We start from the raw sequence: 14472 nt of genomic DNA, 5'->3' as shown, positions 1-14472 counted from the left end.
CATTTCCCTTTCAGTTTTAAAGTGGGGAGATAAGTAAGTCCTAAATTTCCTGATGAATCCCTGATTCCAGCAATAATTACCTTTATTGAGCACTACGTGAAAGACACAGTTGTAATCACTTTGGATATATTAACTCATTTAATTACAAGCTCAGTTACAAGGACGGGGCTAATAACAAAACCAGGAAAACAAAGATTTAAAAAACAGGGAGAAAAAAAGACAATGCTAGGCCTTCCCCACTGAAAAACGTTAAGGGTGAATGAAATAGCAGTTAGAAAAAAAAAAAAAAAGGCCAGCTTTGAGGCACTAAAATTGCAACCGGCTCCTTTAATTCCCCGCGGCAGGCGGGGCGTGGCGCCAGGTGGCCTACAATGAATGCCCCTTCAAGCTGGCAGCGCCCTACCAAGCCTGTGGCTTTGTTAAGAGCCCGGGCCACGTGACGTAGACAGGCGGCGCTCTTTCTCCGCGCAATCTCTATGGTATTCTTCTCAGCCCACCCGCCCCTAGGGAAGCGGCAGTCACGTGACAAGCTCCGGGTTTACGGCAGGTGTCCACGTGACCCTGGCCTGCAGTAGGGTGGCTGCGGTGAGGTACCTGCGCTCGTGAAGGGTGGGTGGTTAGGTCGTAGCCACCGCAACCTCCGGCGGACTCTCCCGGGCGGCCAGGCTCGGGAAAAACGAGCCGACTGAGGCATTCATCGCTTAGTGCCTACGGCACGGGTCTGTTCTTTATGCCACCTCCGCCTTCCTCGTCCCCACCTCTTTTCGGGTGAAGTCCCCTTTGGGTTTCGAGACCTTGGGGCCTGAGGCCCAAACTCGAAACGAACCCCCCACCCATCCCTCTTTCCTTCTCATCCTCCATCTCTCCCTTTGCATCACCGAATCACTTAGCCGTTGAGCTTGCCAGCTCGGCGGTGCCTTGAGGCCAAGTTCGAGGCGGTAAAGGTAACGGTGGGGAAAGCAGCCCCCCAGTGGACAAAGGTGGAGGCAAGACTAGAGCAGGCCTAAGGGCCGCAGGCAAGGAGAATAGGCGGCTGAGGGGGTGAACAGGAAAAAAAAAAGAGAGAGAGTACTGCGGATTTAGAAGGGACTGGAAAGGACTTGTTGCACAATGGAAGAATCTGACTCTGAGAAAAAGATGGAGAAAGAGAATCTGGGGACGAGAATGGATCCTCCCATAGGGGAACCGGAAGGATCGCTTGGGTGGGTGAAGGGTATTAAGTCAAACCTGGAAGGGAGGGGGCAGGGGGGACGTTCTAACTGAAGAGAGTATTGTGAATTAGAATACCCTACCTATGATAAATTCTTTCGATTTACCAATAAGGTTGCTTTTGGTGATTGGATAAACTAGTAAGAGGTCTGGTTGCTAACTGGGGAGAAACAATCCTTAGGACAGGCCTGATATCACTCTGGGGAGGGGCAAGTGTTCTAATTGAGGAGGCAGTTCTGAATTGCTTTGAATTGTCAATAAAGGAGATTTTATGTCATCATGTTGACAATAAGAAGACTAGGAAGAGGGTTGGCTTTTCCTGGGCAGAGATCAGTGGCTCGAGAGTGCTTTCTGTGCCAGTTTATACCTGAATTTGAGAATTTATATACTTTGTGCCTGTGATGAGTAAAATACTTGGAAGGACAGCTGAAGGACTTAAGATTTTTAGAAATATGCTGACTTTGAAAAACAGGATATTCAAATATGACAATATTGTTTGATTTATTAAAGCATTTGTAAATATTGCTTTGATAAATTTTTTAAGGAGGTAAAAAATTGAATCTTGAATTTTAATGGCTCATTTATATTCCTAAATAAATCTTCCTAGGAGCTATTTCCTGAGCACATAATTAGGCGAGAGGGAGCATAAACCCAGTTTTATAATTTAGGAAAATGAGGGCCTCTACCTAACTGAGGTCCCCCACACAGCTGTACTCAGCTGTTGTACTAAATGTGCTCTTTTGCACCTCTACGTTAATTCCAATTTCTAAGGCAACTGGATCATGGAAACTCTGTCTTTTGGTTTATATCTGCAGGTGGGTGCTACCAAATACAGCCATGAAGAAAAAGGTAAGACATGTTAGGTACATCAAAAACATGAAGGTAAAGGTAAGAAGTTACTGTTCAGGAAGCATATTTGTGGTCATATCTGCCATCTTTCCTTGACTGTTGTAGGAACCTTCTACATGTTCTCCCTGACTCTTGTCCCCTTCTTTGCTATCAGATTTAATTTTTCTAATATAGAAATCTAAGTAAGTCATTCACATACTTAAGAACTTTTTGTAACTTCCTGAAGCCCATAGAATACAATCCAAAAGATTTCATCTCATAGAATGCCCTTTAAAAATCTATTCCTGGGAGGGGGAAGGGTGAGCTGTGACAGGGCGAGAGAGAGTCATGGGCATATACACACTAACAAACGTAGTAACGTAGATAGCTAGCGGGAAGCAGCCGCATGGCACAGGGATATTGGCTCTGTGCTTTGTGACAGCCTGGAGGGGTGGGATAGGGAGGGTGGGAGGGAGGGAGACGCAAGAGGGAAGACATATGGGAACATATGTTTATGTATGACTGATTCACTTTGTTATAAAGCAGAAACTAACACACCATTGTAAAGCAATTATACCCCAATAAAGATGTTAAAAAAAAAATCTATTCCTGACTAAACCATCAGCCATACCTTTGCACCCTATCATAGCCATGCAGAATCTGTTTTTCTCCAAGTTTAAAAATTAATTTGCATTTTGTGCAAGCCATACACACACACTACACAGGCCTCTGCTTGCACATTTATGTTGAACCCAACTCAAATGTTATCACTATTAGGTTTCATGTGAGTTCTCCAAATGGAATTGAACACTCCTTCCCTTGTGCTCTTATGGTACTGTGCCTCACCTTGGGGTTTAAGAAGAATCGATAAGGGCACAGTTCTAGAGTAAGTTTCTGAATCTTTTGGGCTTTCAGTTTCTCCATTTATAAAATGGTGATAATATGGTTACCTGTCTCATAGAATTATTATGAAGTTTTTAAACAAGCAAATGCAGGTAGAGCACTTAGATTAGTACTTAATACAGTTAGCCTTGATAAGTCTTTCATAAGCTATTAAAGTAAGATTTCTTAAACAACAAAAGCTCATAAAAAAGAATGAAATATTGCCATTTGCAGCAATATGGATGGACCTAGAGAATGTTATGCTTGGTCAAGTCAGAGAAAGACAAATGCTATATGATATCACTTATATATGGAATCTAAAAAATAATACACATGAATCTATATACACAATAGAAACAGACTCACAGACATAGAAAACAAACTAGTGGTTACAAAGGGGAGAGAGACAAATTAGAGGTATGAGAGTAACAGACACAAACTACTATACACAAAATACATAAGCAACAAAGATTTACTGTATAGCACAGGCAATTATATCCAATATCTTGTAATAACCTATAATGGAATATAATCTGCAAAAAGAATGAATCACTGTGCTGTATACCTGAAACTAACACAATATTGTAAATCAACTATACTTCAATTAACAAAAAAAAGAAATACACTGTATTTAGCCTTAACTTTATCTAATAAGTCAGTTATGTAACTTCAGTTTGCTAAGGAAATGTTCTTGATGAGCCGGTCTAAAGTTACTATCAACAAGGATGCCTAAAAATACCAGAAATTTGTAAATGATAAAGAATAAAAGCAAAAGGTTTCTCTAACAACTTTAGACTATCTCCTCAGTAACGTTTCCTTAGTGAGATAAAGTTATCTAGCTAAATAGATTAAGCCTGAGTGCAGTACCCTTTTATTAATACTCCCTATATTTGTAATTAGAAATTTTTATAAAATGTCTTGGAATTGAAGTTAGAACATGTATCCTCTCATTTGAAAATCAAGGTAATTGGAATTATATTTCATAAATTTTGAGTTAGAAAAGACTCTTAAAAGTTACCTCACCAAAAAAAAAAAAAAAAGTTACCTCACCCAATTTCCCCCCTAGTGCAAGAATCTACAGCATCTTTGATAGGTGTTTTTCTGTCTTCGTTAAATGCTGTCATTGACAAGAAGGTGTTTACCTTCACCCTTTCCATTGTTAAAAAATTGCTTGTTTTATATCTTTGTTTTGATAGCTTGCTCATTCTTTTGATGAACATATTTTGAGCATCTGTTATATGTTAGGCACTGAAAACTCAAAGGGGATTTTCCCTGCCATTCAGGCGCTCAGAGTCTTGTGAGAGACCAAAAAACAAATTGGAAAACTGCAGTGCATTATGGTCTTAGCAGTGTCATAAGAGTGTCATGGGAAGACAGAGGTGAAATACATCTAAGCCAGCCTAGGGCATTGGGATCAGAGAAGTTCTTGAGACGATTACTGAACCAAGACTTGAAGGGTAAGTGGAGCTTAGCTGAAGGAAGAAAAGGGAGTGGAAAGTTACTGGCAGAGAGTTCAGCATGAAAAAAGACCTGGAGCAATCAAAGGGACTACAAGCAGTTCAGTTCAGTATGGCTGGACTCGACAAATTCCAGGCTAGGAGCGTCAGAAGATGAGGGCAGAGGAGTAGATAAGCCAGATCAAGGAGGGTCTTATATGTAGTTTAAAGACTTGATCCTGTAGGCAATGGGATGCTCTTGAAAAGAAAAGAGTAATTAATGGAACAAAATCATGAAGGTAAGTAAAAGGGATGAAATTAAGGGCAGAGGTGGTCAGGTTGATCCTGAGGAGGAGAAAGAGCTTTCAGTTATACTGAAATACCCTGCCAGATAGTTCAGTGCATAAAACATTACATTATGAGAGTTCCTCTCAAGTTGATATTTTGCTAACATAGTACTGAATGCATGATAGTATATATTAATAGCATAATAAATTCACTGTGATTCTATCACCAAGAGAATGTGTGACTCATGACAGGCAAGTGGCTGGCCTCTGGAATTCTCGGTACCTCTGCATTCACCACGGGTCAGAGAACTAGTCAGTTATAAGTATCCACTCTATGTTATTAGTACTGTCACTTCAGTGAAACACCAAGTGCAAGAGAGAAATAGATCCCTTTAGACTTGATTTGCTCTTGATCGCTGACTTCTTTCCTTTCTTTTTTTCCATTTTGTCCTTAGGTGCTGTTGATGGGTAAAAGTGGGTCTGGTAAGACCAGCATGAGGTCTATTATCTTTGCAAATTATATTGCAAGAGACACACGTCGCCTTGGTGCAACAAGTAAGATGTTTTATCTTATTGTAAAGTCAGGTGATCTTAATAATTCGCATAATACACTTGGTTGCAGTAACTTGGGGATGCAGAGATTGACAGATTTGTTTTTGAGCATGTTTCCTTTTTTTTCATTCCTTCTCAGAAGGATGTAACCTAATTCTGGTTACTACTGCTTGCTCTCTTGGGGAGGTTCTTTCCTTTCTAGGTTGCTTACCAAATGGGATAACCTTGTCCAACTTCGTTTTTATCCTGCTCTTTCTCAACAAGCATAGGGGTCCTTTTGTTTGTTCACTTTTTAGAAGGGGGAGGGTGTTTGTTTTTAACAGTTATTATATAAACAGAAATTAATTTATAGGCATTAACAAGCATAACATTAAAATCTAAGATTTTATAAAGCAGTAGTCCTAGTCTTCATTAAAAGGTAAATTGTTGGGTTTGGGAGGCTGTCAGAGGGAGGTTACCCAGATCTGTACTCTGCTACTTCTCTTCCTGGATACATATAGATGTTTTCTTTGGAGTTACAGCTTTGACTTGAGAAATGTTTCCTTGCCCTTTATGGTTTGAATGTTAAATCTGGTTTCTTAGTATAGGCTAGTTGGGCTGCCATGGCTGCCAGTTCAGTGGATCTATGCTCCTGGGAGACCCTTTCAGTCTTTAGGCTATAACGCCTTTTCATTTTGTAGCACCTAAGGATTTCTGGATTCTTCCTTGGTCCTTGGCCTCTAGGTGATGAAACCATTGCCCTACCTGGCTTTCAAATTTTCCTGATCTGGGTTGCTAGCATCTTGGACACTTTTAGGGACAAGCCACCCACTACTTCATAAGGTATCTCTGGTTTCAAGAACAACAAACATTTTTAAAACACCCTATGTTCCAGAACCTAGGATACAAAAGAGAAGGGAACCTCATTTCTGTTCTTAACGTGCTTGGAGTGTAGAATAGACTCATAATTAGGGAAGCTTTAATGATTAGAAAGTTATTTCTTAGAGCCCTGAATCTATTTCCATTTATTATTGTCAGCTGGTACCCTTTCTGTTCTCTTGAGCCTATGCAAATATTTTAGTATGATTAATGTCTCAATCTATCCTAGCCATTCCTTGCCTCCCAAATCTTATCTTCCTTAAGTTAAATATCTCCAGCTCCTTCATCTATTCCTCGTTTGACATCATTTTGAAGCATTTTTAAGGACTTGTTAGAATATGTCTATATTTTTTTAGTGACGAGACTTAAATGAAGATGTGGTCTAATCAGAGCAGAGTAGGACTGTTACATCTCTTGTTCTATAGGCATCACACTACTGTTAGCACAGTCTAGCCCCTACTCTACTGTGGAGCAGCCTTCATCATACTGAGTCATACTAAAAAAAAGAAAATTCCTTTTCACATATATTTTTATTAAAACAACATATCCTCCTTCTGATTCTTGTGAAGTTAATATTTTGAACCTAAGAATAAATGCTTATCTCTATTAAGTTGTTCAGTTTTGATTGTTTTAGCCCATGAAAGGTTAACTTAATTCCAGAACAAGTTACTATCTCACTGGGCCTCAGTTTCCTTATCCATAGAAAAGGGGTTGGATCCTATTTTCATTTTAGCTACTTATTCTCTCATTTGATATGTTAGCTATCCTTCCTAGCTTTGTGCAGTTTGTACACTTGATAAGCATCTCATCTAGTTTTCATCTAAGTCATTTATCAAAAATTTTGGTCAGGACAGGGTCCTATGGCCTGTTGTGCCTCAAGAGACTTCCTTCTAGAAAGTACCTGTCCAAACTTCTCCCTGTTTTGTATTTTAATTTTTTTCTATTTTTCCAAGTTTAATATCTAGACCTAATAATCACATGGTTTCAGTAGATCAGAGGAAGCTAATGTTTATTGTATGGTGTTTTATTTACTTTAGTTCTCATATTAACTTCATTTTAATAGGTGAAGAAAGTATGACTTAGAAGTTAAGGTCACGCAACTCATAAGTGTTAGAGCTAGAATGTCAATCTATGCTCCTGCTTTATTCATTGTTCTACAGCCACAATTCCTGGCAGACTTCTTTCTGTTTATGTTTTAAATTCTGCACATTTCATTGATGTACTTTTTTCTAGTCCAATTAATATTTTTGTTTTTAGCTAATCAGCAGAGTGGATTGACTACCTAAGTCTGGTGAATAGTCTTAAAACCCAAATTTCAGAGCTAGTCAAGCTATTTAATAGTTTTGAAATAATCTAGCAGATTTGTTAAAAAGTTCTGAACAGAATGTTGCAAATTATATGAACCCTGTACATGAAGCAGGCCATTTGTTTTAACAAGTGTTTTTCTGGAGCCTCCTGTGGATGGGACAAGGCTCTTGACCTTAAGAATATCTCAAGTGGACCTTTATCAATAATACTTTGTTAGCAAGTGCTGTATTTCTTAAAGGTGATAAAAGTATACTTCAAAATATTATGTTGGCCTGATGCTTTAGTGTATCACTAGCTAGTTTGTCATTGCTGAAGAAAGGTCTTGGTTCTACTTGCTAAACTTATAGACTAATTAAAAATACATATAGTGTATTGATTTTTACTTACTATTTTTGTGAAGTTGCTGATTTTCTTTAAAAGTAGTGAAAGAGTACTTATTCTAAAATATTATATCACCTTGAAGCTTTTAGTGTTTCTCTAGTTTGTCATTGCTGAAAAAAGTCCAGGTTCATTTTGTTAAACTTAGAGTGTACTGTGTTTTGAAATTTGAAGTAAGGATACAGAATGGTGGTATTCATTTATCAGGGGGCTGTTAAAATGTGTTTGTTGGAATAGTAAACTTGTCGATAAAAATGTGATTATGAAGTATTTTAGTCTCAAACACTGTTGACGGCTCCAAGATTTCCTGCCTTCTCAAAATTCTCTGATCCCTTGGCTTTTATTTAATGCTTTATTACCCTGGTTTTATTCCTTTATCTTTAACCATCCCTTCCTTTTAAAAAAATGAATATTTTCTTCTTTCTGCCCCGTAAGTGTATGTGATTTCCCAAAGCTCTATTCTTGGTTCTTTTCAGTTGCTGTTGTGATAGCAGGGCAGGAAGATTAGGAGAGCCAGAGGGCCCTACAGGAGACCTGAGACTAAAGAGGGAGGCAGAAATTGGGGGTTAGATCATAAAATGCCCTGTAAGCCAAGTCAGGTTGTTTAAACTGAGGGTAGAAGGCAACCCTTAGAGAGTTTCAAACAGAAAAGTAATATGGTCAGATTTCAATATTTTTAATTTTCAATTTTAATTAGAAAAGTAATACTTGTGAAAGATTCAAACATTGCAGAAGTGTAGAAAGTCTACTCTGTCCCTCATTCTCAGGCCTACTTCCTAGGGACAACCACCATTAGTAATTTGAGGTTATCCTTTTGGCCTTATGTTTTCTGGGTATATACAGTAATATATAGACAGAGACATGTTATTTTTTTTTTTCTTTTTAAAGAATGAAATAAAATCTGCACTGTGGAGAGATCATTATACCTGTAATATAGAGGATAGTTTGGAGGGAGGCAAGGGAAGAAACAGATTGACAGATTAGGGAACTGTTTTTAGTAGACCAGGTAAGAGATTATAGGGGCTTAACTTGGGTTAGGGTGGTAATAGTGGATGTGGTGAAAAGTAAATGGATTTGGGATATTTAAAAGGTAGAGTCAATATGACTTGCTGGTAGGTTTGGGGGGAATGATGGGGGAAAGACTGGACTCAAGGATGAAACTTAGTGTTTGGCTTAGGCATCTGGTTAAATTCACTGAGTTAAGGAGGACTGAAAGAGGAATAGATTTTGTGGGAAGAATGGGCAGATGATGAGTTATATTTGGATACACTGAGTTTGGGATACTTGTGGTTTATGCAAGTAAAGATGTCCAGTATATGATTCAGAAAGGGAAGAGAGAAATCTGTATTATAGATACATGTTTATGGATTATCAGTATCCAAATGGTAAATGAGATGATATGAATTGATTAGCTTGCCTGGCGGAAAGAATACATAGAGAGAAGAGTAGGTGGCCAAAGATGGAATCCTGAATAACTCCAGCATTTAAGGGACAGAAAGAAGAATAGGAGCCTGTGAAAGAGGACCTGCCAGAGAGGTTATAGGTAATGCTCTCAGAGGCCAGGAGAAGAGAATTTTTTGAGAAGAGAGTAGTCAACAGTGTCATGCTGCAGAAAGTAAGACAAGGACTAAAAAGTCCATTGGATTTGGTAATGGGGCCATTGGTCACTTGATGAGAGCAATTTCTATGATATGGGAGTAGAAACCAGATTTCTATCCCATGTGCTCCATATCTAAACAGTCGCTGAATCCTGTCACTTCTTTTATTATTGTCTTTCCCTTTCTCAGTAGCACTTCTTTCCATTTTTTTTTAGTACTAGACCGTTTACATAGTCTTCAAATTAATAGCAGTTTGAGCACCTACTCTCTCGTAGACTCTGTTGGAAATACAAAGACATGTAAGATATGATTCCTTTTCCAAGGAGGGGGAAGTAAAGGGGAGAAGGGAAGTAGTTTGAGCACCTACTACGTGCCAGGCACTTGATGTATAATAATTCCTGTAATCCTCACAGTAATGTGAGGTCAATAGTATGCCTCCCACCTTTTTTTTAACAGAAGAGGAAACTAATACTCAGAGGTTAAGTGACTTACCCAAGGTCACACAGAGAGGTAGAGCTGGTATTTGAACTAAGAACTGTTTGACTCCAATGTCCATGTTTTTTTTAAGTAATGCTTTTCTGCTTATGCTCTAGTTTATGAGAAGATAAAATTGCACAAAAGTTAGATAGCAGTCAATTTAAGCAACAGCTGCAAGGTAGTCGTAGAAGAAACACCACTGTGTGATGTTTAACTGTTACATAAATTGTAAAGATGATAATTGCTAGACTTTGAGAAATTTCCAGGATAAGAATTTTCATTATTGTTCCTTGTGATTTTTAGTGCCTGGCAGAGAGTAGATGCTTAATAAATGTTTAAATGAATTCAGAGGGAGTGATGATGGTAAGTGGGGGTGGCCAGGTAGGGCTTTTAGAGGAGGTGGGATTTAAGCTGGGTCGTAGAAGATGAATCTGACTTTGGAAGAAAGGTGGGGAGGACTTTCTAGGCAGATGGACACAGTAGGCAAAGTAAAGGGTGGGGAGGGAGGTGTAAGGCAGAGGTCGCAAACAGGCAGCCCGTATGCTGGATAAGGCCTGTAGATGTGTTTTGTTTGGCCTATGTAATGTTTTAGAAAAATTGGAATTAGTTATCAATATGTAAAAGTTTCCATAAAAAATCTGGATTTCCTACTACTATTGAAAAATTTAAAGATCTGTTAATCCTGAGCCCACGTTCCTGCATGGCAAATGAGCTAGAGCTGTGTAACTGCTACCCACTCCATCGTCCCCTTGGGTGGATATTTACTCTCCATACATGATCAACTTCATTCTTGTACGTTTACCGGCCTGGCTCCTATTAGCAAGTTTGCGACCCCTGATGTAAGGTATGTTGGAGGTTGGGGTGGTAGAGGGGTTTGGGAGGACTATGAATAAACCAAATTGGACTGGAGCGAAAGGCTTCGTTAATGTGAATCATTGGGGAACATAAAGGTAGATTGGAAGCCAAATTCTGAAGGACCTTGAATGCCCCACGTGTAGGTATGGAGGAGCCATTGAAAGTTTTTTGAATGGGGAGTGACATGTTCAAAGTAGTGTTAAGAAGATGAATCTTGCAGTAGCCTATAGGATGAAGTAAAGTGAGTAAGGCTTCCTGGTGGGAGGTAATTATGGAGCTACTGTAGTTGTATAGGCTTGCGAAGGTAAGGGCCTTCCTTAATGTTAGTAGCAGGTTGTAAAACAAAGAGTGGAATTGAGAGAGATTGCAAAGGAATAGCAATGAATTGAATGTGGACAGAGGAGTCAAAAATGACCCCCTCAAAATGGGAAAATGGTAGGGTCATTAACCAAAATAGGAAATCAATAGAGGGAGCAAGTTTGGTTATGTTTTATGTTTGTTTTGTATTTGGTTTTTGTTGTCTTTTTCTAATTTTTAAATTTTTTGTGGGGGGTGTTTATGGGTCAGAAAAGAGCTATTAAATGGTATATGTCTCTGTCTTACATGTTGAAATTTTAACAGTATTATAATTGGAGATTGTTTCTGCTCTAAGCACTAAAACAACTAAAAAGTAAAACGACTTACGTGAGAGCCAGTTCTGTAGCTCAGGGTAGTTTAGGTGCCCACCTTGCCACTAAACCACACCACTAAGCTGAAAATCACCTTCTTGTTGTAGCTTTGAGCATTTCACTCCACTTTGGTCCTTCTAAATTTCATGGGTTAGCACGTTGCTTATTTTGAGTTTCATCGCGCATGCTACAATTACTAGATTTGTCATGTTTGTCTTCCAGTTGATGTAGAACATTCTCATGTTCGATTTCTGGGAAACCTGGTATTGAACCTGTGGGACTGTGGTGGGTAAGTACCATCTGCTTAATTCTTCATGAGGCAAATGTCAATAATCATGGCATGTAGTATAATCAGCACAGAGAATACATTAAAGTAACTATCATTTGTAATAGCTACATTAGATAGCAATTACTTCAGAATTGGCACTTGATTAAATAAAGATCTCTGACTTTCATGTCATTGTGAAAATGCCCTCTGTATGTGACATGTTTAAGCAGCACTCACACAAGCTGTATCTAGGTATCTGTAGTATGGGATCGAACATTCTTCTCTTTTTCTGGTGAAGAAATTAGGTTTCTATCTCAGGTGGCCTAACATCAGTCCTGAGCTCTTAGCCATCACGCCATACTGCCTCATTCTTTGTTATTTCAGTAATTATCTCCAGGCAGTCTAAGCACTGTTGATTGGACCTCAGTTCTCCAGCTGAGTTTCCCACTGTTGGAGGAATAGGAGACAGTTTTTCCTCTCATGTCCAGGACACTTCCAGAATATCCTATCATAAATACACATTCACTGTGCATATGGTGCTCCCTTGCATCTCTGTACTGAAGCAGCAATATGTAGTGCACAGTGGTTAGGAGCCTAAGCTATGGAGTTAGATTGGGGTTTGTATCTCAGCTCTGTTAGCTGTGTTATCTTGGATAGATCATTTAAACTCTCTGAGCTACAGTTTCTTCATCTGTACAATAGGAATAATGATAGTACCAACTCGTATGGTGGTTTTGATGATTAAGATTATATATATGTGTGTGTATATAATATATACATTATATACATATATATATATATATATATATGTATGTATATAATCTCAAGAGTACCTACAAAATAAATGAATGTTATAATTAGCTCAGTGTCTCCCAGCTCCTCGTATAGAGCCAGCCATGGAGTAGGTGCTCAATGAATATTTGTTGAAAGAATAACAAATAAGAAAATGACTTCCTTATTGCTAGCAGATGGATAACACCCAAGTAGCTTTCTCCATGTAAATCCTTCCTCAGTATCATTGCTTCCAATTCTGTAATCTGTGTCAAGAGATTAGTTCAAGTCCTTTGCTTTTAGGCACTAACGTTATTGTCATTTTTACAGATAAGGCACAGCTACTTAATACCAAAGTATAGGACTAGAAGCTAGGTTCATGATTTTTTTTAAAAGAACTGCTGTTTATTGAGAGCATGCTATATGCCAGGTTTCATGCTAGATTCTTTCCTGTAGGAAAGAAAATCTATAGATTTTCAGGATAGCCTTCAGAAATGTAGAAAATTAAATTCACCAGAAACCCCCACCCCAGTTCACTGATTATTCTGGTTTTCTAGAAATCTATTCAACACTCATTCAGCAAACATCTATTGATCACCTACCACGTACCACACAGTGAGCAAAGCATTGAAAGTTACACCATAGTAGATTAACATACACAGTATTTGGTGGCTATGACAAAAACCTTCAAAGTAAATATAATCTTTTTTCTTTCCTTTATTTATTTAGTTGTTTTATTTTTGTCTAGTTTTTAAGATTTAACTTTTGTTGAGGTAACATTGGTTTATAACATAAGTTTCATGTGTACAACATTATATTTCTACTTCTGTATATTTTACAGCATGCTCACAACCAAAAATTTAGTTTCTATCCATTCATCAGCATACAGTTGACCACCTTTACCCTTTCTTCCCTCCCCGCTGCCCCTTTCCCTCTGGTAACCACTACTCTGTTCTCTGTATCTATGGGTTTGTTTTTGTTTTATTTTATTTATTGTTTGTTTGTTTTTTTATATCATGGGTGAAATCATATGGTATTTGTCTTTGTCCATCTGACTTATTTCACTTAGCATAATACCCTCAAGATCCATCCATGTTGTTGCAAATGGCAAGTTTTCATTGTTTTTATGGCTGAGTAGTAGTACATTGTATATAGATACCACATCTTTTTTTTTTCCTAGTACAGTACTTTACTTCTTTAGAGCAGTTTTGGATTCACAACAAAATTGAAAAAAAAGTATAGATATTTCCCATTACCCCCTGTCTCCACACGTGCATAGCCTCTCCCATTATTAACATTCCCCATCAGAGTGATACATTTGTTACAAGTGATGAGCCTACATTGACACATGATTATTACCCAAAGTCTATAGTTTACATTAGGGTTCATTCTTGGTATTGCACATTCTATGTGTTTGGACAAATATGTAATGACATGAATCCACCATCATAGTATCATACACAGTAGTTTCACTGCCCTAAAAATCATATGTGCTCTGCCTATGCATCCCTCCCTCCACCCTAACTCATGGCAACCATTAATCTTCTTAAAATCTCCATAGTTTTAACTTTTCAGAATGTCATAAAGTTGGAATCACACAGTGTGTAGCCTTTTCATATTGGCGTCTTTTTTTTTTTCCTTATTTTCTTTTTGGCTGCACCACGCAGCATGTGGGATCTTAGTTCTCTGACCATGGATTGAACCCATGTCTGCTGCATTGGAAGCATGGAGTCTTAACCAGTGGACCACAGGGAAATCCCCATATTGGCTTCTTTCACTTACTAATGTACATTTTTTAATATCTTTATTAGAATATAATTGCTTTACAATGATGTGTCAGTTTCTGCTTTATAACACAGTGAATCAGTTATACATATGTCCGCATATCTCTTCCCTCTTGCGACCCTCCCTCCCACTCTCCCTATCCCACCCCTCTTGGTGGTCACAAAGACTGAGCTGATCTCCCTGTGCTATGCGGCTGCTTCCCACTAGCTATCTGATTTATATTTGGTAGTGTATATATGTCCATGCCACTCTTTCACTTTGTCCCAGCTTGCCCTTTCTCCTCCCCATATCCTCAAGTCCATTCTCTGGTAG

The 14472-nt window shown here is 38.5% G+C and overlaps 1 protein-coding gene across 8 annotated transcripts in view; it reads left to right on the top strand.

The window, feature by feature from the left end:
* The first annotated feature begins 386 nt into the window (after nucleotides 1–386).
* RRAGB (Ras related GTP binding B) overlaps nucleotides 387–14472 on the top strand; it is a 51018-nt gene continuing 36932 nt past the window's right edge. The window contains exons 1-5 of one of the 8 annotated variants that reach the window (XM_067724345.1): nucleotides 387–479; nucleotides 2025–2058; nucleotides 5098–5197; nucleotides 9552–9635; nucleotides 11559–11625. In XM_067724345.1, the coding sequence (XP_067580446.1) occupies nucleotides 2047–2058; nucleotides 5098–5197; nucleotides 9552–9635; nucleotides 11559–11625 (263 nt within the window). In that variant the 5' untranslated portion in view covers nucleotides 387–479; nucleotides 2025–2046. The other 7 variants (XM_067724344.1, XM_067724343.1, XR_010940102.1 and 4 more) reach the window with 7 other exon arrangements.

This window comes from Pseudorca crassidens, chromosome X (assembly GCF_039906515.1).
Source record: "Pseudorca crassidens isolate mPseCra1 chromosome X, mPseCra1.hap1, whole genome shotgun sequence".
In the NCBI taxonomy this organism is placed as follows: domain Eukaryota; kingdom Metazoa; phylum Chordata; class Mammalia; order Artiodactyla; family Delphinidae; genus Pseudorca; species Pseudorca crassidens.
Note: the sequence above shows the minus strand (reverse complement) of the source record. Positions and strands in the feature narration are given on the sequence as shown.